The sequence below is a fragment of the Bubalus bubalis genome, chromosome 21 (genome assembly GCF_019923935.1).
Source record: "Bubalus bubalis isolate 160015118507 breed Murrah chromosome 21, NDDB_SH_1, whole genome shotgun sequence".
Classification (NCBI taxonomy): domain Eukaryota; kingdom Metazoa; phylum Chordata; class Mammalia; order Artiodactyla; family Bovidae; genus Bubalus; species Bubalus bubalis.
In genome coordinates, this window is record NC_059177.1 from 10,951,209 (window position 1) to 10,978,981 (window position 27,773).

At 46.6% G+C, this 27,773-nt stretch overlaps 1 protein-coding gene across 2 annotated transcripts in view; it reads left to right on the forward strand.

Annotated features, from left to right (window-relative positions):
- The window catches only part of ITGA9 (integrin subunit alpha 9), a 365,208-nt gene that overhangs the window by 58,445 nt on the left and 278,990 nt on the right, over positions 1 to 27,773 (forward strand). For both annotated transcript variants that reach the window (XM_044934133.2, XM_006077035.4), the window contains exons 8-14: positions 1,062 to 1,130; positions 6,061 to 6,198; positions 8,955 to 9,060; positions 10,186 to 10,280; positions 14,429 to 14,519; positions 17,337 to 17,382; positions 26,126 to 26,280. In XM_044934133.2, the coding sequence (XP_044790068.1) occupies positions 1,062 to 1,130; positions 6,061 to 6,198; positions 8,955 to 9,060; positions 10,186 to 10,280; positions 14,429 to 14,519; positions 17,337 to 17,382; positions 26,126 to 26,280 (700 nt within the window). The remainder of the gene's footprint in view (positions 1 to 1,061; positions 1,131 to 6,060; positions 6,199 to 8,954; positions 9,061 to 10,185; positions 10,281 to 14,428; positions 14,520 to 17,336; positions 17,383 to 26,125; positions 26,281 to 27,773) is intronic.

Sequence of the window (27,773 nt, forward strand, 5' to 3'; positions counted from 1 at the left end):
CCCCAGGATGGATCTCTGGCCTCCAGGATCTCTCTGGTCATCATTTCTGGTGTCAGGGCAAGAAAGCATTTGCAGTAAGATGGCGATTCCTTACCCCACGGGACGCTCCCCAACACTGATTCTCATGGGACATTTGCTCTTCCTTTAAGATGCCACTTGGAGAAGAACTTACATACTCATGTCATTTAGGAAGTTCTGTGCAAATAGTTCTCGCTGTGGTGGAGATTTACAGTGTACATGCCGATGCTAAAGGCTCTGAAAGGTCCCCAGTAAAGGAATTTGTTTAATTCTGTCATTTCCCAAACCAAACTCATATTAATCCAAGCAGATCTCATGAAACTAATGTTCTGTGGAACCACTTGGGAAAACTGCTTTGTCTAAAATACTCCCATCTACCCCTCTGTCTTACACAGGTGGCCCTCCGTATCTGTGTTTCCACACCTGTGGTTTCAACCAACCATGAATGAAAATAGGAAAAAAAAAAATCTAGGAATTTCCAAAAAGCAAAACTTGAATTTGCTGTACAAATGTATTTATACATTGTATTTGCAACTATTTACATAGTATTTATATTGTATTAGATATTCTAAGTAATGTAGAGATGACTACATAGGGTATATGCAAACACTATGCGGTTTTACATACAAAGCTTGAGCATCTATGGATTTTGCTATCCCAGGGGTTCTGGACCCCATTTACTGCAGACACCAAGGGCTGACTTTATTTGACACCTGCTAAGGCCCTAACTAACTGGAGTGAAGGAAATGTTTCAAGGAAGAAAATATTTCTCCCAGGAGTTGATTTTTTGGTAGCAATTTGGAAGCTCCTCGGGTCTTACTAGGCACAGCCTCCGTAGATGATGTGGTTCAGGAGGCATGAGGGTGATTTCTGCCTCAGGATTAAAGGATACTTTCTTTGTAAAGTTGGTAAAATAACTTGTCATCAGCTTGTGTAGGCAAACTTGTGTGTCTGTTCAGGCATTTAAATAGGACCCCCAGGAAAATGCTGATAAATATCTGGTCATTGTTCGCTTCTTACCTGGATTCTTTTTCCTTCCATAGGTTTATATTTTTAGAGCTGACCGAAGATCAGGCACCTTAATTAAGATTTTTCAAGCTTCAGGTAAAAAGGTGAGATCCTTGGGATTAGTGTCTTTTTGTTTGCGAGGTGTCATCATGTGGGAATCAGTTCTTATTTAGAAAGTTGGCTTAAAGGCCTGTTTGTGCCCTGCATTTACATGTTGGTTCTACTGCATGTTGGAGCCTTGACTTTCTCAGCATCGTGTGTGACCTGCAGAATCCTGGATTCATACGTGTTGTAGAGACAGGTAGCAGGATGAGTTTGTACATGACCAAGTTATAGCACAGAAGTCTTAAAGGTTGTCCGTGGTTCAGATACTCCTCAGAAAGACTGTGTGCCCTGTTTCTCTCTGCCTTTATCTCTCTGCCTCTCTGTCCCTCTCTGTCGGCCTTTCTCCCAACTCCAGAAAGATCAGGCATTGTTGAGTACAGATATATGACCGATTATCTTCAGAGGAGGCCTGCACACAAGTGGTTCTCCCTCTCCCTTATCTCATCAACCCAAAGCTGCCCCTCCTTCTCACATCCCGAGCCCTCTGCCCTCATTGCCATAGGGACCGTTGCCCCACAAAAACCAAACAAAGATCACCCGGTTCCTTTTAGGACTTTGAAATAGAAATAGCTGGGGAAGGCTGCCCTGAAATTAGTTCTGGCAAGGTTTATCTGCCTGTGTCATCATGTTATCCTTACCCTCTTGCTAATTCCCTCCCCATTTCCAGTAAGTTTCCATTATATTGTACCATGTTCTGAAATTAAGCCAGGTAGAGATTCCTTTGATCAACAAGTGCCATTTTTCATGGGCTTATCAGTGGTACACACCTTAGCCTGGCTTCGGCTGGCAGGATTGTTTGGTGAGATCGGCTGCACTAAGAGGAGGCAAGTTCAGGCAGGGAGTGAAGGGGGTGATTTTGAGGCTTGTCTTGGTGGAGGCCTTAGTGAGCTCTGGGAAGAAGCACAGAATACCTGGGACTTGGGAGGGAGATTCAAGGGGATAGGTAGAATCACCTTTTGACATTCCTATCATTACCCTAAGAAAAGTCGGGGGTGGGGGGCTGCACGTGGAAAATGATTGTTTCCTTCCTGGGTGGGCCGCGTGCCCCAGTTCCGGTCCCGCTGTGTCACACCTGCCTCCTGCCAGCCTGGCACCATCGCGTATTGTTCTGCTGGGGAATCACATTCTGAGTTCCAAAAGTCCCACTCACAAGTAGAGCTTTTTTTTTTTTTTTTGCAGTTTTAACAGCCTTCATGTGTATTCTTAGTATATAACTGTCATAACCTTTTCAATAAAATGTACATCACCCGACCCAGTTCTGTGAGCTTTTCCCTGAGAGCAGCGCTGCCTTCCCCCGGGAACTATGCTGGCCTGTGTTATTTTAACATTTCCAAAACCCCAAAGCAACAACACTGGAAAAAGTCTGTGAGTGATTCTGCAAAAAAAAAAAAAGGATTTCCAAGCACCTCTAAAGTTAGAAAAGAAATAACCCCCATGCCGTTTCTGAGAAAAAGAGTTCCAAAGAGCAAGTAGGGGTAAATGTAGCCTAACGTTTTAGTTCTTTCTCCAAAAAAAAATCAGTGGGTGAGTTTTCCTGTGGAAAACCCTCCCTCCCTTTCCTCCCCTTCCAGTATGCTGGGCTTGAAAGCATGAAATTAAGGATTTCTTCTCCCCCCACACCCTGCCCCAGCTTTATTGAATGTAATTGATATGTAACAGTTTAAAGGTGTACAGCATGACTTGATACACATATATATTGTGAAATGATGATCACACTGAGGTTTGTTAGCACATCTGTCACCTTACATAACTACTATCTTTTAAGGACTCTTTGAATTGTGGGCCTTGAACCCCCTGTCACCCCATTTTTAGAGAGTCTTCAGGTTCAGCGGTCACTGTGTCTCCCCTCCGCTCCCTGTGTCCCCACCTCTGCTGCCTGCGCCCAGGACAGACCCAGCTGATGCTGGTCGTCCTGGTGTAACCAGCCGTCCATAATTTTGCCCTTTCTCCTTCTCAGAACCCTCCTGTTTTGCATGATAGCTGTCATGGCCGCCTGTCTCTGCCTGAGTTGTGGGCAGGTTTGGGGGAGCAGATTTGAGAGTGGTGGCATGACAGGGAAACTTCCTGAGGATGTGATGATGTGGGTTCCAGCACAGACCAGCCTGCAGATCAGCTCGAGTGTCCTCATTCTGACACAGCGGGGCTTCCTGAGGAGGGGACCAAGGGCCAGCTGTCTCCCCTCCCAGCTTCAGAGCTGCTGTTCATTTTCCTCCAGGCTCTTCTCACCCTCTCCTTGAATTGCGGTGGCATCCGTCCTTCATTGTGCCCTCTTGTTTCACCGTCTTCCAGCTGTACCCCCGTCATCATCTTGCTGATTTTGAAATAGACCATTACTCCCTTTAGATGTCTTATTCTGCTTTTGTCAAAAGAAATGAGAAATTCTTGTCCCTCTGACTTCTCCATTATTACAGCGGGAAAGGACATGACCCCAGACTTTCAAAGGATGTCTTTGCTTTACCCCTGTGTCTGGAGCCACACTTAAAGGAAGGTTCTGACTCAGGAAACCCCCAGTCCACTTCTGCTTCTGTGTGACCAGAATCTGGTCAGAGTTCTGTCTCCTGGCTTCACCGTCAGAGAGACAAAACCTCAGAGGGTTCTGGTCTTCACTGGTTGACATCGTTTGTAAGGTGCACGTACGAAATCACCAATACATGTGCAGTTCTGTTGCTCATAGAGACATGTGTGTGCATGCTCAGTCACTGAAATTGTGTCCGACTCTTTGTGCCCCCATGGACTGTAGCCTGTTGGGCTCCTCTGTCCATGGAATTGTCCAGACAAGAATACAGGTGTGGATTGCCATGCTCTTCTCCAGGGGATCTTCCCCACCTGGGGATTGCACCCACATCTCTTACGTCTGCTGCATCGGCAGGCGGGTTCCTTACCACTAGTGCCATGTGTATCCCCACATTTCCAGGTTGTTGGAAGAGCTCTGATCTGGGAACACGCACCCCAAAGCATGTCATTGCCCTATCCAAGTTTTATTGCGTTAACTGAGCATGTGAAGTGTTTATATGTCAAAACTTAGATAGGAAACTTCACGTACGGGGATTTCTGATTGAACACTGACGAAGATGCCAAGTTAAATAGTCCATTGGAATGAAACAAATAGTTCCCCTGGGAACCAGCCAGAGAGAACAGCCAGCAACTTCGGTCTTCATGGCCTTGCCTGGGTCTTAGCGGTTTCTCTTATGAAAGTCAAGATAGGGATATTGGCAAGGCCACTGAATTGGTGACCATCAGCTGGTTTATGCCCCCACCTCCATGATTCTGAAACTTCCCCATGCTCTTCTCCCTTGGGAAGGGGTGAGTGGGAGTGGGTGGAAGTGGCATTGACACGTGACTGGGGAGGGACTTCTGAGTCCTATCCCAGGCCGAGTTGCAGGAAATGGACCAAAGTACCCTCCACCTCTCTCAAACTCCCCTGGGTTAACTGCCAACAAACAGCAAAAGAAAATGCTTGTTCATGTCTGTAAAACCAGAGCCCTTTTACTTGAAAACATTTATTTTAAAAGGATAGCTTTTTTTTTTTTTAATTAAAAACAGAGGTCACAGCCCTTGGAAAGGACACAGCCTACAAAAATTTTCATTTGGTCTGCATGGTATGTTTATTTATTATTTTTTAATATGAATTAGTTGTCAGCATTTTAAAAATAGGCAATTCAAATAAAATTTTAGAGCTTTGGTTTCTCTTAAAGGATGAGACAGGTGGCCTTTTCTGGGTCAGTCAGGATTTGACTTCCCCCGGGTGGAAGTCGCTCCTTTTGCTGGGCCCGGGGACTCCCATCTGCCGCGGTCCCCACCACTCTCTGTTGTTTCTTAGACAAATGGGCCGAGCGTCGCTTGTCACTGGGCAGCGTGCCTGTGCTGTCATTTGCTTTTCTCTTACTCCAATTATATCACCTGTCTGGATCCCATCAGCTTTTGCGTTTGAGACCCCTGATTTAAAATAACAGGTCCTGAGTCAGAGAAGGACAGATATCGCATTATATCATGTATAGGTGGAGTCTAAAAAAAGTGATGCAAATGAACTTGTTTACAAAGTAGAAACAGACTCACAGACTTAGAAAACAAACTTACAGTTCCTGGAGGGGGAGGCGGAGGGGGGTAAATTAGGAGTTTGAGATTAACATATGCACACCACTATATATCAAATAGATAATCGACAAGGACCTGCTGTATATATAGCACAGGGAACTGTAATCAGTATCTTGTAATGCCCTGTAATGGGAAAGAATCTGAATAATCCATCACAGAGTCACTTTGCGGTCCACCTGAAACTAAACACTGTATGTCAACTATACCTCAATTTAAAAAATGGTAAAAAAATAAATAAATAACAGGTACTGGATAGAGCTATGATTAAGCCAGTATAACCTGGCTGTATTCCCTCATTCATCACATAATCTTATGAGTTGTACGTTCTTCTGTTACTTCAGCTCACACCTTCCTAGCCAGTCTTCAGTTCTGCTCAGGACTGGGTGAGGGTAATCTGTTTCTCATGTAACAGTTTATTTTCATGCCTGCCTTCTGTTGTGAAATTCCATATTCCTAACTTGCTTGGCCTTGTCAAATGTCTGATATATGAGGCACTTTTATTATGGCTATTACCTATGTCTGCAGGCTTAGCTTGCATTTGTAAAAGCAAAGCCTCGTGCTCCAGGGATTGGTCCATTTGTTTCCCCTTTGGTGGGGCTCCAAGTCGGTGGCATGGGTCTCCCATTGACGGGGGTCCGCACACAGCTGCCGGGAGGCGTGGGGAGTTGGGATCCACTGTTGGCCGGGCATCTTGCTTCCTGGGCAGCACAGCTGGCACAGCCTCTGCGGGGCTCAGGAGCAGATGCTTGTCAGGCTGGGGGGCTGGAGGGAGGTGGGGGCCCCGTGTTTGAGGGCGGACACTGAACGCTTTGTCGCAACTCGACTTGGTTGCAGATGGGCTCTTACTTCGGCTCCTCCTTGTGCGCAGTTGACCTGAACACTGACGGCCTCTCCGACCTATTGGTGGGGGCCCCCATGTTTTCTGAGATCAGGGACGAAGGGCAGGTCACCGTCTACATCAACAAAGGAAATGTGAGTACAGAGCTGGGCAACATGTGGATGGGGTGAGGGAAAGAGACATTGGCCTGAGGAGTAGTGACTGAGACCCATCACCCAGAGGAGGGGAACAGACCTGCTTCCTACCTTCAGAAAGCTCCGTGTTTCATCTATGGAAAGTTATATATATGCAGTGTGATGACTGCAGACATACAGGGGCCCAGAAATATCCAAATGCTAGCACTGAGTGCTCCTCGTGTACCAGGAGCTGTTTCTCTTCCTTCCCGTGAATGATCTCAATGACATATGCACATGGTATCACGGGGTCCCCATTTTTCAGGCTCAGATAGGTTAAGTCACCTGCCCCACATCACACAGGTAAAAAGCGGTGGGGCTGAGATTTGAAACATAGGCAAACTGACTTTGGGGTTAGCATGTCTCATCTCTAGGTTATGCCACCTCCCTGGGAGTATGTACACAGAGAAGCCTTCTCAGGGGACATGATGGCTGGAAGGAACCTTGAAGAAGAATAGGAGTTAGACAGACAGGTGGGAGTGGGCTGGGAGCTGGGCCACGTAGACTGAGGTGTCAGGCAGTGGGACCACAGTTGAGCATGGTGGGACTTGGAGCTGGGCTTAGGTGGGGACCAGCACAGTGGCCACGGGCTGTAGTCACGACGTCCCTTAATCTGCAGAACTGGGAAAAGAACATGGGTGGGTCAGAAAGATGTCTCTGCAGCACAGGGGAGGCTGGGGAGGGCAGAAGCTGAGGGACTACAGTGTACCTGTGGGAGCAAGAAACCAAAGAGAAAGCAGAATCTTTTCAGGATCTAGAAGAAAGAGTACTCAACACGAGGGAAATGGTTCAATGAACAAATCCTGTGACCACCAGCCTTTTCGCTAACTTGAGAAAATGCTTATGAGATAATCAGTGGCAAAGCAGGATAAAAACTGCATATACAATCAACCTTTAAAAACATACAAAATACATAAAATTAGTAACATCGCTCTGGGTGGTGTTGCTTGGGTAGATATTTAGTTTTATCTTTATACAAATAGTGAGAATGTAATTCTTTCATAATCAAAAAAGTTAGTAAAAGTGTACTTTTAAGCTGTGACTAAGATGTTAAGTTAGTTAAGTAATCCTCATTGAGAGGGGGTGGTGGTATTTAGCTATAGCTAGGTAGGCAGATGCCAGAAAGAAAGGGAAGTGATTTAAAGAAGAGCCAGGGGATGTTAGAGCCTTGGACTTGCTTGGATGTTTGCAAGCTCTTTGGGGAGATGCCTCCTGGTACCTGTTGCAATGGCACCTGCTTCTGTACTGACCTTCTAGGAAGGGAGACGGGGCAAGAAGGGGAGAAGGGAGGCAGTCATCATGGAGATGAGAGCAGTCAGCATTCAGTGGCTGCTGGTCACCGTGTTTGCAGGAGACTGACTCGGTGTTTGCACGGGTGTGAACTTGTCAGGCCATGAGATGACCAGCCCAACAGCCCCAGGGCATGGGATCTATGATCAGGATCACTGCCCAGACCTTCTGCAGGCACATGGCACCCACACAACCTATGGCCAACCAATGTTTCTTAATGCCTTGGGATTACCAGAGTACCAGGGTATGCTTATTTCTGTTGAACTTCATCCTATGTGATGAAAGGTTTCAGGCAGTGTGAAGCAGTGGGAAAAAATGGTGACTTGCCCTTGAATGTTGGTGTTCCCACTTACACACATAGCCTGTGTGATGGGTACAAATAGCTTGAAATCAGCGGCTCAGTTTGCTCATCTATGAAGTGAGCAGAGTCATAAGGTCTTCCATATACAGTCACTGTGTGATTTAAATGAGGATGGGAAGATACAGCATCTGGTGCATGCCAGGAATCAGTGTTTCTCCTCTTCACCACGCTGATGGGAGGAAATCAGCGCATATTTGTGTTGTGGGGTGGGGGTTTCACTGGCTTAAGAAATCATCACATATTTATTTTTTGAAAGGTGTTTGTATATAATGGAAAAAAAGATTAAGTCATAACGAAAGCTTTGGGATTGGCTTGTGGGTGTACCATGGCTCTGAGTGCCTCTACCAAGGAGCAGGGTTAGACGTTCTTGTGCCTCAAAACATTAGATTGTGTGTTAACACGCTGATGGTCACGTGTCAACGATTTGGGGGCAGAGTGGGTGTGGCTTTACTGCCACCATCACCACTGACCCTGCCCTCCGTTGGTTAGTGTTCGCTCAAGAAACACAAACCAGATATGAAAATGGGCACGGTTTTGTGTCCTGTTATCCCCGCTTTCACCCCTTAACCAAGAACTACTGGCTGTCAGTTTTTCTGAACCATGAGTCCCTCTGTCAAGATCACTAATACATGCATCCTGCAAAACAGCTTTATAAACTTGTAGCAAAGGCACAGGAGGTCAGAAATGAAAATATGTATTCCTTTAAAACAACTTTGGGGATACTGTGGGGAGAGGAGACCGTGAGGACAGGCAGGTAGGCAGGTAAATAGGTTGGTGGAGAGCGTTAGGACAGGGAGAGATTTAGTCACTGGCCAACAGTGTGTCTCCTTCCCTCTAAAATGTGTCTCAAGTGATCAGAGACCCCCATGGCGCCCACGTGGAAGGGGCTCCTTTCGCCCGTGGGTCGGGGGGACGTTTGGGTTCCTGGGATTCTGCCCAGGTGTTTCCTGTCCATGGGTGTATGACGGGGGAGGGCAGCATTCCCAGCTCTGTTTTTTCATTCTTTTTTTGGTTGTTCGGTTTGTTTTTGTTTTGTTTTCCGTTTTCCCTCCATCCTGTTTCCCAGGGAGTCCTGGAGGAGCAGCTGACCCTGAGCGGAGACGGTGCCTACAATGCACACTTCGGGGAGAGCATTGCCAGCCTGGGCGACCTGGATGATGATGGATTCCCAGGTCAGTGAGCTGGCTTCGGTCCTCTCACCTGCCCTGGTGTGGGCGCTCCAGGCCTACCCGCCCGAGGGAAGGCCCGTCCATGCACTCGAGGCAGAAAATACCTGTGAGACCATGTTTTCCATGTAGACACAGGGCTGAGCCCTGACTCTGATGGAGTTCTGCTTTTGTGAAATCCCTCCTCGTCAGCTCAGTGCATAGGGGCTTCTGTGGCGGCCAAGTCTGAACCAGCTTCCTCTCGCCACAAACCCTTCTTGCTTCTGAGCTTCTGATGCTCCACGATGCTCTGAGAGCACGCTGGACTGACTGAAGGTGTGAGTTTTGGGAGGGGTGGAGGTGCGTATGCACGACCTCTGGTTCTCTTTGGCCTGAAGTTCTGTTTAGGTCTGTTCATTACGTCCTCCCATTGCTGTATGTGCCGGGTTCAGACACCAGGACTGATGGCGGCCACGTCACTGGTGAGGAGGGCTGAGGTGGAGGGTGGAAGATGGGCCTCAGGCCGGGCATCCAGGCTCCTTTGAAACCATAATTCCACTGGCCATAGAGGGCTCCATTCAGATATTGGGGATCTCTGCTTGAGGTTGGGTGGGTGATGCCCCTCACCCTTGACTTCCCGTCTACAGGCACATGACTTTTGTTAGAAGCAAATTGAAGAAAGGGAGAAAGAGCTCAGCCTTGTCCCAGGAGTTGTCAGTTTGTGAGAGCAACACAGAGTTTTTTTGTTCTTTTTTTTTTTTTTTTATAAAATGAATACTATTTTATATAATTCCTTTACCCAAGGATAGAGTTGACTTTCTCAGCTATGCAGTAACCATTGTCTATGGAACTCTCTTCTCTGATGGACAGACATTAGGGTGGGTGGTTGATATTCACATTCTTTTATTGCACAAGTTAATAATTTATCCTGTGAAGATGAGGTAGAAATTTTTCTGGTACTAAACTCTTCTCAGCTTCTATAATTTTCTTTCTACTTTTTTTTTTCTCTGCTGCTAAGAGATCGTGTGCCTAGTTTAATGCCTGAACAAGTAACAATCAAGAACTCTCTAGACGTCCTGCGGGAATTAGAGAATCCATTCTAACATTATTCCACATGGTTTTTCTAACCCAGAACTGCTTTTCTTCCCCCAGATGTGGCCATTGGCGCACCCAAGGAGGATGACTTTTCGGGAGCAGTGTACATCTATCATGGTGATGCCAGGGGGATGGTCCCTCAGTATTCCATGGTAATTGGCATGAGAATGTCTTGGTCGCTGTTCATACATTCATTCTACAGATGCACACAACATCCAACATTGCTCCTGCCTTCACCTTCACCCCCTCCAGTGAAGGACGCAAACCACTGATACTGCTTCTTAAATCTGAACATATTTATAGACTCCCACATTTGCTCATATCTAGGGAGGCATTCTGCCTATAGAAGATAATATCCAAATTCTTAGCCAGAGTTAGAGTGGTTTATGGAATAAGAGGAGGCTTGCCTTTTCTGGTTACTGTTTTGTCAACCATCTATGCTGAGCCAACGGATTATCCTGTAAAATATGACCTAGAATGACAATGGTCTGTGGAGGAGGGACCTGAAAGCTATTCACGGGGCTGTTGTCACAAAACTGGCATTAAAACTGTCAAAGCCCTGGCCTCGTTCCCCTGGACTTGGGAACGTGGAAGTGGTGAGTTCTGTTTTTTTGCTTGAAGTTCAATCTTGCTGATGGTGTCAAGCCTAGCTCCTGGGAAAAAAGGAAGTCCCTTTCTGGACAGAAGCATGATCAGGATGTTTGTGGATGTCTGTGTGTAGAGTGGCATAGGCCTGGGTTCTTCTAGCAAGTCAGCAACAGAAAGGGACTGAGTGCACGTCAAGAAATTTGCAATCAGCCCATACTGATTTACTGAACGTTTATTACTGTCTCGCCCCCTTCTACTCAAGCTGACACTTCTCGTCACCAAGAAACTTGCCTCATATCTTGAATATCAGGAAGGAAACCAAACTCTGAACTGAGTCCTCTTCTTATAAAATGTTCTATACAATGAAATAGGAAGTATTGAAACCTGTCCATGTATGGAAGGCTCTAGGTAGGAAAAGACTTTACAAGTTGATTTTAAGGGGTAGTACCTACATGTTAAGTTCAGTGTATACATTCCTAATTGTGCTTCCTGCAGCAGATAAGAGTCAGCCGATTGAGGGTCAAGGGCTGGTTGGTTGGCTTCCAGTTGAGCCCAGGTTCCCCCTTCTGGGCCCCCTGCTTGGTTCTGTGATTCTAGCAGGAGGCAGGTGCCGAGGGAGGTGCTGGTGAGAGCAGGGACGCTTCCTGAGTGTCTGCTCTGCTGTCTTACCTTCAGTCCTCATCACAGCCGTGTGACATGGCCACCTTTGTCATCCACCTTTCCTATATGAGGTGACTCTAGCCCAGGGAGGTGAATTGACCTGCCCATCGTCACCAGCTAGGAAGTAGCAACTTGGCCACTGAGACTTTGCCAGTCTAACTCCCAACCCTCTTATTGCAACCACTACCCTCAACTCCACATCAGAAAAAGGAACACTGAGGGAAGCTCCATTGGAAAACAGAATTAGGGAAGCTTATTTTGCTGGGAGGCATATTTACTCCGAGGGGCCTTCATCTACATGGACCATGCTCCGTGCATTAGAAACGAGTAAGTCCGAGTCTTTGTGACCCCATGGACTGTAGCGTACCAGGCTCCTCCGTCCATGGAATTTTCCAGGCAAGCATACTGGAGTGGGTTGCCATTTCCTTCTCCAGGGGATCTTCCTGACCCAGGGATCAAACCAGGGTCTCCTGCGTTGCAGGCAGACACTTTACTGTCTAAGCCAGAAATGATTAGGGTGAGAAATGAGTAATGGTGGGAATAAACTCCTAGGGGATTCAGCCAATGCAGCAGGAGGCAGAGGGCTCCGGGGGGAAATGTGGGGGCCACATCCGTCTCCAGGGGCTGCTCTACTGTGGGTCAGGGGGCTCTGTTCCCACTGTCACAAGCTGAAAGTCGTCCAGGGAGTAGCCATCCTTGGGCAGCCATCGAGGTCACTCTCCATGCTTCCTCCTGGAAGCTTGTTGCCAGACCTGGGAAGCTAATTGCACAGAGAGGCGATTACGAGTTGAGAGACCCTGCTTCCCCTCCTCCTGCGGCCCTCCTGTGTTTTGTGGCGTTGCTGGGAGGGATCCCTGCAGACAACTGAAGTATACATTTTGTGGTCAGCGCGGATTGTCTTTATAGGAAGCAGGGATCAGCAGCTGGATCCGTCCTGCCTTTGTCAGCACGCAGCCTGGCTCGTTAGCTCTAACAAAGAGAAGTGGTTTGGGGCTCTTTAAAAAAAAAAAAGAAAAGGAGCAACCAGTGATTACACGTTTCCAAGCTCCTAATGTATATATGATAAGTTTCGTGATTTTAAAAGAAGAAAAAAAAAATCCTTTAATGCCAGATTGTCCAGGGCCCAGGCTTGGACAGAGCGGGCATTGTGTGGGTGAACTAGAGGAGGAAATCAGAAACAAGTCTGGGCAAGGGGATTGCTTTTCTTTGGCCCAGATTGGTATTATTTCTGCTGGATACATTGTGAGATCAGGGTCTGAAGTTCTTCCATATTACTCTGTAACTCATTCCTCTTCTTCGAGTTTACCATGAAAAGTGTTGATTTTAAGATCCTCCCCTGCCTTTCTCAACTTGAGAGCCCCCCGGGCATGTCCCCGCGGCCCCTGTGATCTCTCTCCTGCCATCAGGACACCGCATGTAAAGCTGGTGAAGTGGAGGTTTCCCAAGGCTCCTGGTTTTCATTTAGAGTTATTAGCACCAAGTGGACTTATCTTCCTGGCTTTATGGCATAATGGCCTGCAGATGTCTGTGGGATAACTTAAGCCTGCATCGCCACCCCCAAAAGGACCACCCCTTCACTCTTCCCCGCTTGTCCCAGCCACAGCATATCTCAGAAATGCAAACTCAGGGCAAGCTGCTGCTCACGTCTTTGGACCTCAGAGTGAGATGCTCCGCTTCAAAATATGGCTTTTAGGAAACACACAGGCGCACATCCATGTTTGTTTAGACAGAGCCACAGGGGAACGTAGGGCTCTGTCTGTTAGCGAGATACTTTTCTTCAGTGTTTCCTGCAGTGCTCTGATTTTTACTTTAACACTTGCACGCTTCCTGTTGGATTGTTTCACTGAGGTGGCAGGAGGAGGGTTATTTGCAATTATTGGCTGCTGGGGAAGTCCCTGCTATCTCATATGTAGGTCCTATAGAAACCCCTCCTCCCCATACTTGTGACTTCTTTGCAGGAAGGAACAGGATAAAGCAAGAAAGTCCCAAGTGAGCCCTGCATATGTATATACCTGGGTTTGACATGGAGGCTGCTGTGTGGCATGAATACAAAGCATTTCTCTTACCATCCACAATGAGGGCCTTGGGAGGGAAGCCTCACCAGGGAGACTGTTTAGAGAAAGGGAAGAAATAACAGGTCATATCCCAGAACATGGCACTTTCCTGATTCGGAAAGTTTGGCATCTTTGTGTGGAGCTGTGCCACACGAGTGTGGGTGTATGACAAAGGCTGAGTGTACAATAAATATTCTTGAACCTGTACAGCATGTGCTGTGTTAGCACAGGTTGGGCTTGACGACGAAGAAGAGATAAGTACAGATGCTGCTATGGCCTGCTGGCAGAAGAGCTGTCAATGCTGAATGGTTGGTTGAAGGCTGCCTTTCAGAAGGGCAGCTTCAGCTGATTTTTTTTTTTTTCCGAATTTCCTTCAGTTTACAAAAGATTCAGGACCATGGAGTTTTAGATGTACTAGGTAGAGCTGTTTCGTCCTGCCTGTGATTCTCAGGAGCCTACACATCTTCTGGTTGGCTTGATGGAGAGGTGGTTTCCATGTGGTCATCTTTTCTAGGTGGATGTGTTGATTCCTGTGCACCTAGGACTGGGCTCGCGTGTATATCTTAGGAGTGTTCCATGTTTAGTACATGTTTAGGTAGAGAGATGTGAGGAAAATGTGTTCTGAGGATTCCAGCCAGCTAGACCTGTATAAAAACAAAACAGAACTTCCCGTAGAAATGGCAGTTGACCTTAATCCATTTGGAGCTTCATTCAATACGTCAAAACACTAACATATTCATCTAGGCAGTTTGTTCACTAGCACCGAGCTGAGAAAAAGTTGTAAATGGTGACATTTGACTCAGGCAAGTACTAATAAAGGAGTGTGGGGTCTTCAACTGCCTGCTAAAGCCCCCGATCAAATTCAGACTACAATTTTTTTTTTTCTTTGACCAACTTCAAGACCAAGTGTCCGAGAGAAGCTGGGCTAAAGCAGTCACGGGTTCTCATTTGTGACCGTGCTCCTTCCGGTGGCTCAAGCTCCCTATTATCTGTTGCAGAAGCTGTCGGGGCGGAAGATAAGTCCGGTGCTGCGGATGTTTGGTCAGTCCATATCGGGAGGCATTGACATGGATGGAAATAGTTATCCTGGTAAGCTATTTTTCTTGAAAGACACATGAGATAAGCCAAGATAACCAGTCTAGTAAGTGTGGTCACATTTCTTTAAGCTTAGAAAAATCCACACAAGTAGAACAGGGTGTTTTGCTTGGTGTTTGCTTTTTAAGATGAAAGTAGTGTTAAAATTAATTTTTTTTTTCAGTTTTAAAATGATATGCTCTGAAGGGTTTAAGCACCAGGAGGGTGGATTTTTGTAGTGATTTCCGTGGCAGCAAGTCTTTCTGATGAAGACAAAAAGCCCTGTCCACATTCAGAATATAAGGAGTGAAACCTCGTGTTTTTCGTAATATTTGAGCATATTTGGAGGTGTCTTCCTCTTGACAGGGGAGAAGGAGCAACCCCCCCCCCCCACCCCCCAAACACACACACACAAGACAAGTATTGAAAGAAACACTTGGAGCAGGAAGAAAACCATGTCCTTGCCCTGACACAGAAAACAGACCTTTGCCATTCAAGGCTGGCTGGCTTGTCTTCGGGGTTAATTAATGCCTTGTGGTGGTTGAGGCTAATTGAGTTAAAACGTACGATTTCAAACCCCAATCCTCAGTCATATCTGGTTTAGGTGAGATTGACTGGGCAATGGAATAGTGGACCCTTTGCTGTTTGAAGGGGATGCAGTAGGCAAGGTGAGGAAGCAAAGAGAAGACGTGAAAAAAATCCCAAATCATTGTGGAATTTAGAAAAAAAGTCCCTGAAACTGTCGGTCATCGTGCTAGCTTGAGAAAATGTTTCTTTCCATTTAAAATGCCTCAGAAGGATATGTGAAAATGAATGAAGTTCTGTACAGGGTACTGAGTTTCAGAGTTTCCCATAGACAGGAGTTTTGGTCATCCTTGTAAAGCTACAGAGCCAGGAGGAGTGGGAACAGAAAAGGGTCAGTTTTGAGGTCTGTTTCCCTCGTAGCTTACTTGGTAAAGAATCCACCTGCAATGCAGGAGACCTGAGTTTGATCCCTGGGTTGGAAAGATCCCCTGGAGAAGGGAAAGGCTATCCACTCCAGTATTCTGGCCTGGAGAATTCCATGGACTGTATAGTCCTTGGGGTCGCAAAGAGTCAGACACGACTGAGCGCCTTTCACTTTCACTTCTTCACTTTTCCCTGTAGACCATCCTAAGTCTTTATGTTTGAGAAAGCAATTCTTATTCTGCAATTTGTGGCTGTCGCTAAACAATACTGTCCATTGGTTTAGCAATACTGTCCATTGCTTCCCTATGCGATGTGCATTATAAAGTTACCCCCATAGGTAGTTAGAGATACAGGTGTCTCCCATTTTTACAGACAAGGATGCTGAGCCTCAGAGAACTTAGGGTGCCAGAGACCACATTGTAGTGTGAATGAGGACTCAGGCTGCTCCTCTATATTTGCACAGTGAGCAGGTGTGGTCACACTTCACAATACACGTGGATTTCTTACCTTGCAGTTTTTCATAAGAGAAATGGCAAGTGCATCAGATTCTTTTATGTTCAAATATCCAGGCAATTAAAAAAAGACTGTTAGAAAATAGCAAAATTAACATGCACACCCAAGGGCAGGGATTTTAGCAGTCCTGCAGTCCATGGATACGCTCTTTGTTTTTCCTAATTGAGGGCATTTGTAGATGGAGGGATTCAGATGCTTTTGGGTTAAGATGCTTGGTTCTGTAAGTGGTCATGGGGAGCAGGGCTGAAGGGTTTTATTATACTTGAGGGGAGAAAAGGCAGAGAACTGTTGCATAAATGAACAGTTCCTAAATTAAAATTATTTAGGAATAAACATTACCAACTAACACTTGTCTTGATTTATAGTTGGCCAAGTATTTTCATGAGTTTTCTGATTTTCATATCTGATTTAATGGGTTTAATAACTATTATATTGAGCAAGTATGTAATAAATGTGTTCTGATTTAAATATTATGACATGCTGTCAGCTTTTGAAGAAGACATTTGGGATCGTTATCTCTGTTGTGCAGACAAGGACACAGAGAGTCTCTGTGGTCACGTAGAGTGAGGGGTGGAATGGAGATGGTTCTCATGTTCTGCAGAACCTAGAGCTTCTCCCAGGAGTCATTTGATTCCAAGTGTCCCCCCTCTGAATCCCTAATGTCCAAAAGAAATAATGTGAGCCACTTATGTAATTTAAATCATTCTAGTAGCCACATAAAAAATGATATAAAAAGAAACAGATGAAGTTAATTTCAATAATGTTTTATTTAGCCCCATGTATCAACATATTGGCACCCCACTCCAGCACTCTTGGCTGGAAAATCCCATGGATGGAGGAGCCTGGAAGGCTGCAGTCCACCGGGTTGCTGAGGGTCGGACACGACTGAGCGACTTCACTTTCACTTTTCACTTTCAGGCATTGGAGAAGGCAGTGGCAACCCACTCCAGTGTTCTTGCCTGGAGAATCCCAGGGACGGGGGAGCCTGGTGGCCTGCCGTCTATGGGGTTGCACAAAGTCGGACACGACTGAAGTGACTTAGCAGCTTAGCAGCATCAACATATTATCATCTCAGCATACAATCAATACAAAAAATTTTTTTAGTGAAATAGTTAATATTTTTTAGTACCAAGTCTTTGAAATCAGTTTCTGTTTTACATGTACGTCTCAGTGCAGACCAGAACCCTTTGGGGTCTCAGCCGCCACACCTGGCGATGGGCCGCCACACATGACAGTGTGGCTCCAGCTCCTCCTAAGCCATTGCAAGCCCCTGACCTTGAGACTGGCCTCCATCACATTGGAGCACCTCGACAGCGGGTGGGTGAGATGGGCTTCAGGAAGATTCTCAACCTGTAAACTTGTGGTTTTCAGATATAACTGTTGGAGCCTTCATGTCGGACAGTGTGGTTCTCCTAAGGTGAGATGCTTCTCTCTTTCCTCTCGGTTCTCTGTGGGCGAGGGATGGAATTGGGTGGGGTGGGGGGCGGTGCAGGGGATTTATTTATCATCCGTCAGCAATCACTCTGCCCTGTTCCTTGCATGTGGAGGTGCTCGGTAATTGTGAATGCTACCTTTGTTTCCCTATTCTTGTTATCCTGTATCCCGGGGTTTCCAGCTGGTGGGCCTTGAGTGGCTTACATGTGTAAGGATAGCATCCTTGGAGCTTCTAGGCAGAGGTTTCTGCCTTTTTTCATGAACAGCCCTTTCCGTGGGTGTGCTATACATAAGCTGTCATTTCCCGGGGGTGCCATGACACTGCCCTGTCCCATCTGTTCATCCCTACCTACAGCCTTCATCTCCACTTCCCCACCCCCTGGTCCCCAGCTCCCCAGGGACTGGGAGCCTCCTGCCCCCTCACTCTTTGCTGACAGCAGAGGGTGAGGGACTTGAGTTCACTGTGAAGCCCGTGCCGTCTGGATCCCTCCTGAAAAGGCCAGTGGGCTGCCGTCCCACCCACGAACCCTCTCCAAGTATTTCTGTCTGTATGAGTCAGAGGAGGCAGAATTACACTTTGGAGTGGGAGCCAACTCTTAGGTTTTGTTAACAACCTGATTGCAGAACTTTCTAAAATAGGCTAGTAGGATCTTAGAGCTGGAAGGGATCCCAGAGGCCATGGAGTTCCACACCCTGGATTCCTCTCATTCAGCAGGGCCTTTCTCTTGAGTCTCTACCTCAGGGCTACACAGCCTCCTCTGTAAGAAGGGACCACCTCAGATAGGGGCTTAGGAACTTCTAAGGGAACCAGTTAAGTCTAGGTGATGAAAAACATCAAGTTGTTCAAGTTACTTGCCTTGCGCACACTTACCCACAAAGGCTATTTGCAAGCTTTGTCAAATTGGCAGTAGCCAGAACTGTCTTTCAGAAAATCCATGGATGATTTACATTTTCAAGATTGAGTGTAAAGTTCCTGAGCCAGAAGTGACTCTGTTACTCCAGAGATTCTGATACTTTTAAAATCCACTACTTCTTTATTGAGCACTGCAATGGGCAGAAAATTGTGGGGAAACGTAATATTTAAGGCATTCTGAATCAAGGGGATTAGTTAGACCAAACCATAAATACATCACAAAACATCATCAATATAATACAATATGTGATAGGTGCTATGTGAGCAGTATTGATAATACAGATTCTAAAGATTTAGAAAAGGTGATAACTACTCTAAGAATGGTCTAAACAGAGACTTGGATTATATTTTCTTATCAGATACCTAGCTCCTAGTTTTTTCTTTTTCATTCTTTCCTTCTTTGATTCCTGAGAGTTAATTTAAGATGGCCAATCATGTTGGGAAGAAATGAATAAATTTAATATGGCATTCCCCCTAACCCCCACCAAATATTACATTGTTGAAGAGGCAGAATAGTCTTGAGGTTGAGAGTGGAAACTCTGGGGCCAGCTGGCCTGGGTTCAGCCCTAACTCTGCCCTTATGAGGTAAGTTTCCTGAGCAAGGCTGGTAACCTCTGTTTCAGGATGGTCACCTGTTAAAAAGGCAGTAGTGCTCACCTCACTGAATGTCCTGTTTTTATGAGAGCTCAATGAGCTAGAACAGTGCCTGGTTTAAGTGTTCAATTTTATGCTTATGCTCAGTCATGTCTTACTCTTTTGTGACCCTTGGAGCAGGCCGGACTCCTCTGTGCATGGGATTCTCCAGGCAAGAATACTGGAGTGGATTGCCATTTCCTCCTCCAGGGGGAGGATCCTTTACTTTCCATAGGGTTGGATTTCTCCTTTATCACCCCATTCTCTGCATTGGCATTTTCTCAGGTGGGACAGCTTTTATGGCTACAGATGGTTGTGGTTGGACTTGAGAGACCAAAGCTGCAGCTGGTGGCCTCACAAAGTCCTTCTGCTCACTCTCACGCACAGTGTGCTCTGGCTTCTCAGGATTCCCCTTGAATAAAACACATTCCCCGGCTGCTGTTAGTGGAAACCAGGCCCTCTCCAAACCAGGAGCTTCTGGCTTAAGACATATCTTACGGGTTCTGCTTTTTCATCATCCTTGTATTTTATAAGCTTGCAGCTGTGAGCTCCAACCCAGAGGCACTTGTCGTCTTCTGTCCTCTTTTGTGAGGGACAACGCTCTCCAGGGATTTCCTCACACGTAGGTGTAAATGTAAAGCAAGGCAGTTACCCATGGATGGGAGACCCCAGACCCTAGCCTGGCATGGAGGGTAGAATCGGATGAGGTGGATGAACTCTAACAGGCACGGATGTAGAGTCCACAGAGGAGAACAGCTGGGAGCATTTGGAGAGAGGAGACTTTAGAACTAGAGCCAGGATCACCGGCTCGGACGAGGAGGTCCGTGACGGCCGAGACAACCATGGCAGGGTTGCCTGGGGGTCATGAGCTCACGGTAACCCATTCCCTCATTCATCTGTCCCTGTGCATTAACCTGCTGAGATGCAGCTGGGTGTCAGATTTGGGTGTACTTCATTGTTGTTCAGTGGCCAAGTCGTGTCTAACTCTTCACGATCCCGTAGACTGCAGCACACCAGGCTTCCCTGTCCTTTGCTATCTCCCGGACAGAGTTCATGTCCATTGAATCAGTGATGCCATCCAACCATCTCATCCTCTGTTGCCACCTTCTCCTCTTGCCCTCAATCTTTCCCAGCATCCGGGTCTTTTCCAGTGAGTTGACTGTTTGCATCAGGTGGCCGAAAGTATTGGAGCTTCAGCTTCAGCATCAGTCCTTCCAATGAGTATTCAGGGTTGGTTTCCTTTAAGATTGACTGGTTTGATCTTTTTGGATCAAATATGTGCCTCCTGCACTGGCAGGCAGACTCTGCCACTGAACCATTAGGGAAGCCCGGCTGTACTGTGGAGAGCAACCAACACAGTTAGTAATAAGACAGCTGTCGTTTGATAAGCGCCTACCTGTGCCAGGCACTGTCTAAGCCCTGCTGTGTGGTAACTCCTCGCTCTTGTTGCTTTTCGCATTGCGGTATAATCTGCATACAATTTAGGCAGGTGCTTGATGAGTCTTGCCCAGTGTGCACACCCGTGTGACTTCTACCCCCATCCAGATGAAGAGCATTTCTGTCACTCCAAGAAGTGTCCTCTTGCCTCTCTCTAGTCACACCCCTCTCCTGACAGACGACTGCTCTTCTGATTTCTGTCCCCTGGATCAGTTCTAGAATTTCATATAAATGGAGCTAGAGCGTATGTACCCTTTGGTATCTGGCTTTTTGCTCTCAGTGTGGTATTTTTGAGACGCAGCTGTATTGTACGTTGTGCAGTGTTTTTTCCCGGTACTGAGTGGTGTTCCATTGACTGAATAGACTGCAATTGTTCATCTGTTTTTGGAAGAATATATTTGAACTCTTTTTTAAGAAATTTCGTCTTTGGCCACACTTTCTCGGCTTCTAGGATTTTAGTTCCTCAACTAGGGATTGAACCCGTGTCCTTGGCAGTGAGAGTGTGAAGTACTAACAACTGGACCACCAGGGATTCCCCTGCGTCCTAACCCTTAGTCTTCTTAACAACTCCGTGTCAGAGATATGGTGATTAGGAGCCTCATTTTAGGGGTGGGGAAACCAAATGACCTGGAGGTTTTATCAGTTTAAAAAAGGAGGCGATTCTAGGTTGTGGTAAATGCCGTGAGGACAACAGAGCAGGGTTGCCTGTCAGAGGGTGTGCGTGCCATGCTCAGCAGAGGCCGGGGAGGGTGAGGTCCGTGTGGGGTTGCAGCTGGCGGTGAGAGGGCAGCGGCGCCCTTGCTGTGGCAGGTCTGCAGAAGTCAGTGGCCGAAGCCAGATGGCCGTGGGTGGGTGAGAGGAGGAGAAGCAGGAAAACAGTACCTTACCTTCTTTCCAGAAGCTTGACTGCAGAGGGGGAAGTGGGAATGGTGGTGGTTCAGAGCGGGTGTTTGGAGGGTGGGACCAAAGTGACCCTCAGCTTCACCCTCATCTGTCTGAACCTCACCCTGACCCCCTTCCTTTCTCGGGGCCTGGAGAGGTTGAAGAGGTGGAAGGGAGGAGGGGAGGCCAAGGAGGGACTAGGGAGGTGAGGAAGGGAGTGTCTGGTGTCTGGACTGTGGGTGGGGACAGGGCTCAGTGTAGGATTCAGTTTGTGATGTGGATGAGGGTGACCACCTCAGGTCTCTTCCAGGAGTGAGGGGCTCAGGGTGAGCAGAGAAGCTTCCAGAGACGAAGTGGGGCCCCTCAGAGAGGGAGGAGCAGGCAGAAGGATCGCCCAGGGCGTCCAGGGGACCGGGCAGGTTGGCACCCTTTGATGAGGTGCTGCTTGTGGCTGAGCAGCAGTGAGCCGGGAGTCTGGAAACTCTGGCTGATGAAGCTAAGGGGGCATCCCAGGCATGACTTTGCTGACAGGCAAGTAGGGATAGACTTGGAGTTACCTTAGAGTCTTAGAGAGACCAGAAAATGGAGGAGACCCAGGAAACCATGCCTGTGTGTGCATGTACCACACACACACACACACATACACCATACACACACATACACACACACCCTACACTTACACACACCACACACATCACATACACACCACACACACAGACACACACACACCCCATACACAGCATGCCTGTTCTGCTCTAAGGGGGAGAGTCAAGAGCCATGTAGGTTAGGAATGCTTTGGACTGCAGTTAAGAGAAAACCTTTGTGAGGTTGGTTTTCAACTAGGTAGATGTGAATTGGACCTCCCTTGTGGTTCAGCTGGTAATGAATCTGCCTGCAATGCAAGAGTCCTAAGTTCGATCCCTGGGTTGGGAAGATCCTCTGGAGAAGGAAAGGCTACCCACTCCAGTATTCTGGCCTGGAGAATGCCATGGACTTTATAGTCCACGGGGTGGCAAAGAGCCGGACATGACTGAGTGACTTTCACTTTAAGACGTGAATTAGCTCCCTGGAGTAATGGATTACTTTGGGGATGGTTAGTGGTCTAACACCTTCACCAAGGGTGTAGGCTCTTTATCTCTCCTCCTGTCTCTGCCATGCAGGCAGCACTGACTCGACAAAAGGCCAGGGTCACTGGAGTAACATCATGTCCCAGGGTGTCCTGACTGGGTTTATTATCTACCTGGAAGTGAAATGCCATGATCAAATTAGAGATCAGAATTTAAACTGAGAACCATCAGAAAGAAGTATTCTATGGATTAAAGATGTGGAGTGTGTGTGTGCGTATACACACACACACACACACACACATTATGGCATATTACTCAACTATAGGAATGAGTGAAGTAATGCCATTTACCACAATAAGGATGGACCTAGAGATGATCATCGGAGAAGGCAATGGCACCCCACTCCAGTACTCTTGCCTGGAAAATCCCACGGACAGAGAAGCCTGGAAGACTGCAATCCATGGGGTCGCTGAGGGTTGGACACGACTGAGCGACTTCACTTTCACTTTTCACTTTCATGCATTGGAGAAGGAAATGGCAACCCACTCCAGTGTTCTTGACTGGAGAATCCCAGGGACGGGGGAGCCTGGTGGACTGCCGTCTATGGGGTCGCACAGAGTCGGACACGACTGAATCAACTTAGCAGTAGCAGCAGAGATGATCATACTCAGTGATCAGACTCAGATCATACCCAGATAGAAAAAGACAAATCTCATATGATATCACTTATACGTGGAAGCTATAAAATGATACAAATGAACTTATTTACAAAACAGAAATAGAAAACAATGGGGAAAGGTGGGGGAAGGGATAAATTAGGAGTTTTGGGTTAACATATACACACTGGTAGATATGAAATAGAAAACAATGAAGATCTACTGTGTAGCACTGGGAACTCTACTCAATATCTTATAATAATCTATAAGGGAAAAGAAGCTGGAAAAGAATAGACACATGTTTAACTGAATCACTTTACACCTGAAACCAACCCAACGTTGTAAATCAACTATACTTCAATTTAAAAACATTCCAGCCACCAGCTTCTTTTATTTTTTTATTTATTTATTTTTTTGACTTTATTTATTTATTTATTTTTTTAATTTTATTTTATTTTTAAACTTTACATAACTGTATTAGTTTTGCCAAATATCAAAATGAATCCGCCACAGGTATACATGTGTTCCCCATCCTGAACCCTCCTCCCTCCTCCCTCCCCATTCCATCCCTCTGGGTCGTCCCAGTGCACCAGCCCCAAGCATCCAGTATCGTGCATCGAACCTGGACTGGCAACTCGTTTCATACATGATATTTTACATGTTTCAATGCCATTCTCCCAAATCTTCCCACCCTCTCCCTCTCCCACAGATTCCATAAGACTGTTCTATACATCAGTGTCTCTTTTGCTGTCTCGTAGTCTCCATGCATTTGCAGCATTGCCTTTGGGTGCCCCTCTGCTTTCATCTCAGCCTGTGAAACCCAGTCTCCCGCCCCCACCAGGGTGTGGGCTGGCCCAACTCTGCCCTCAGGAAGTTTGTTCTCTGGGATTAGCTCAAGAGGGCAGGTCCGGTGTTAGGGTGACAGGCTCCTGGTGTTATGCCATGGAAGGTCGGAGGAAGTGATCAGAGAGGCTTATGAAAGATTTCTGGGCTTTTCCTGGTCCTGAAACAATACTTGGAATTGAAACAAAAAGGTTTGGGGGAACTGATCTGACGGATGTTGGAGGGAGAGGTGCTTGTGAAGGTCCCAGCCTGTCATTTCAAAGGATTCTGGTTTTTTTTTTTTTTTTTTCTTTTAACAACCCTCATCGTAGTCCTTTTGTCTGTACTGCTCACTTCTGCTTCCTGCTCACCTCACCTTCCTCTGCCAGGCTCTATCCCGGGAGGAGGAAGCAGGCATTTCCCCAACGAGGGGCCCTGGGATGGTGGGAGGGCTGGGCCACTGCTGCGCAGTGGCCTGGCAGGACATGTGCTAGGCAGGTGAAGTCTCACAGAGTGGACTCTGGCTCTGCTGGTACCGTCTGTTTGATGAAACTTTGGCCCTTCCTGTAGTTTTCAATTCCTTGGACTAGAGAGATTTCATTTAACAAGAGTGGTTGTTGTTTTAAATTTTTATTGGAGTATAGTTGATTCACAATGTTATGTTAGTTTCAGGTATACAGCAAAGTGAATCAGTGATACATATACATTTATCTACTCTTTTTAAAATTCTTTTCCCATATAACTCATTACAGAGTATTGAGTAAAATTTCCCTGTGCAATGTAGTTAAGTCCTTAGTAGTTATCTATTTTTTTATATAGTAGTGTGTGTCAATTTCAATCTCCCAATTTATCTTTTTGCCCTCTTATCCCCTGGTAACCATAAGTTTGTTTTCTATGTCTGTGACTCTGTTTTGTAAATGAGTTCATTTAACAAGAGTTTTTGAACACCTACTCACTAGGCAATATCAGGATGAATTCAGCAGGATCCCAGCCCTTGGAGGGCCTGTAGGCTGATGGGATGAATTTGGACATGGACAGTGGCCTTAGTTAATAGGTGAGGTGAGGTGTGGACACAGAGAAGGAAGAAATCCAAGTGTTGGGGTGCTAAGGAACACTTGAGCATCTTCTAAGGATGAACCCAGAACGAAGTTGGAAACCAGATATTGGATTTCCAGGCACTGCCGTTGTCTGACTTTGTTAGACTTGCAGCTGGGTCTGCCCGTAGTTCCTTTCTGCTTGTCACAATTGTTCTCTTAAGCCACATCTCAAGGCAGTGCTGGCGGTAGTGAAATCCCCTAACTCCATCTGGGCCACGCAGTTCCTTGCTTCCTTTCTTCTTCGAGGTTTTCCTTAATGCTTTCTTTTCTCCAAGTTGGTGTTGGTCCTGACTCCCATCTGACTTGTCCCCCTGGGCGCTCTTTGCCGGATCATTGAACACAAGTGAGGTCATTGTTCTCAAGCTGTTAAAGCCCCTTAATCTTGTTATATCACCCCAGCGGCGTGAAGGCTGGGGCTCCTTGGGGGTAAAAGGGTCTTTTTGTGAGGCCTGGAGGGGAGAAGGTTAAGCCACAGTTTAGGTGAATCTTCCCTCAGCAGATGTTTGCAACCAGAGCAGAATGGTGTGATTCACTCCCTGCTTCTAATAGAAGGCCCCTGGGGAGTCCCCGGAAAGCCAGCAATGATGTCGTCCATCCATCAAGCACTGGAGGGTGGTCCTTGTCGGTGATAGGAGTGTGCATGTTTATTGGGTTTCACTTGGTCCGGTTATTAGGAAGGATGATTTCTTCAGCTCTGAAATGCTTTGCTGTTACCAGCTGGGACCCCATTCATCAAGGTCTTTTGGAAAAATTGCTTAATTAATTGATGGGAGTAAACGAAGAGGGAAGGTTTCTGGATGGGACTTTGTAGTTCATGGCAGTAATGGCAGTAAATGCGTTGGGGAATTCCTGCTTGTGCGTCTGTTTCTTGAGTCATGGCATCCCCCTGTAGGGACACCTCTTAAATCTGTTCCTATCTTCCTAATAAAATGGAAATCAAAAGTTAATTGGTGAAATTTTAAAATAATCTCCCAACATCTGGTGGTTCATTTATGGCTTCAACCAGATGTGTTTTATTAACAACTAGCTGGCCTTTATTATTGGGAAGATAACTGTTCTTTATTGGGAAATAAGCTGAGACACCAGAGAATAGGATTCACAGAGCACCCTGGCCATTTTCTCTCACTCAGGCTGTTTCATACTTTACTCAGATGCTGGGCTGAAGCCCTAGGATTTGTCCTGTTGGCTTAGTTATCGTTTGGTTCCTCCTGACCTGTAGGGCGAGACCCGTCATCACAGTGGACGTCTCCATCTTCCTCCCCGCCTCCATCAACATCACGGCGCCTCAGTGTCATGACGGCCAGCAGCCTGTGAACTGCCTGAACGTCACCGCCTGCTTTAGCTTCCACGGCAAACACGTTCCGGGAGAAATAGGTAACACACAAGACCAAGTCAGGGCTCCGCATAGCCATCCTAACTGGAGTGGGATTGTGGGATCATGAGCAACCAGGGGCTGTTCTGGAGTTCCCTCCTGAAGTGCCACCTGGCTGGATTTACAGGCAGCGGGTCCACAGGCTAGATGCCCTTTTCCCTGAGGTTCCTCCTCTGCTCTTCTTACCATTATTTTCCCAATTCAGTGCAACCTCCAGCTCTCAGAAAAATAATATTTGACTCTAAGCATCCTTTATCCAAATGTCCCTGGACCATACTGAAACCTCACTGGGCCACAGGCAGGACAGGTGGTGGGTCTTGTGGACATGCAGTGGGTAGCCTGGCCCTTTTGGAAACATTTCGTGTAGTTAGGAAAAAAAGTAGTGGGACCTTGGAGGCTCTCCCTTGAGCTTGCAGCACCAGCCAGATGTTGAGGGCTCATGCTCCTTACTGTGGAATCAGAGACAGGACGAGTGGTGAGATTAGCATGCTGAGTTTTACAAAGGTTCAGGCTTCCAAAAGGCAGGGAGCTGCCTTTGCTAGCTTCGGATGATGGAGGAGAGGCAGGAAAACCCTGGCCACTGGCAGCCGTCCCTGCCATTTCTCAGACAAGAGGAGATCGACTTGCTGGCTTAGTTCCGAGACTGGATCAAGCCCTGGAACAAGATGGGATCACTGTGGGTTAGAAGTCAGAGTGTGTGATCACTTGAAGAAAGTGAATCTGGAGCAGTTGTGCAGATTAAGAAGTCTTTTGTTTTTACTTGAAAGGCTGATGGAATAAAAGAAAGGAGAGCTCCAAGGAAATGAAAAACAAAAAATTTTTTTAAAAACCCACAGCACCACCATTAAGGACCTGGATTCCTTGACTTTCTTAGACATTTTTAATGTCATGAGTGTCTCCTCTCCCTCCTTACATGTAGTCCTTGGACAAACAGTGTCAGCATCCCCTAGGAGTTTGTTAGATGTGCAGAATCACAGGCCCTGTTCTAGATGCTGAACCAGAACCTGCATTCAGTAAGATCCCCACAGGATGCTGGTACACATTGAAGTTTGAGATGCTCTGCTCCAGAGTGCAGACACATAGACACATAGACACACAGAACACACGTGCCTGCACTAGTCAGTTTCCCAGCTGCATCTTGAATGCTCTGCCTTAGATGACAATATGCTAGTCCTTCTAGGCCAGGAGTCCCCAAACTCTGGGATCTAATGCCTGATGATCTGACGTGGAGCTGATGTAATAATAATAGAAATAAACTGCACAAAAAATGTAATTCTCTTCAATCATCCCCAAACCATTTCCCCTACCCCAGTTCATAGAAAAATTGTCTTCAATGACATCGGTCCCTGGTGCCAAAAGGTTGGAGACTGCTGTTCTGGCTTGTTTCATCGACATTTCTCTTGATCTTCATGAATAAACTCATAAAATTTTGTATTTTTTTTATGGATTTTTGAAAAAGAACTCAGAAATTTCAAAATTGAATATGAATTTACCG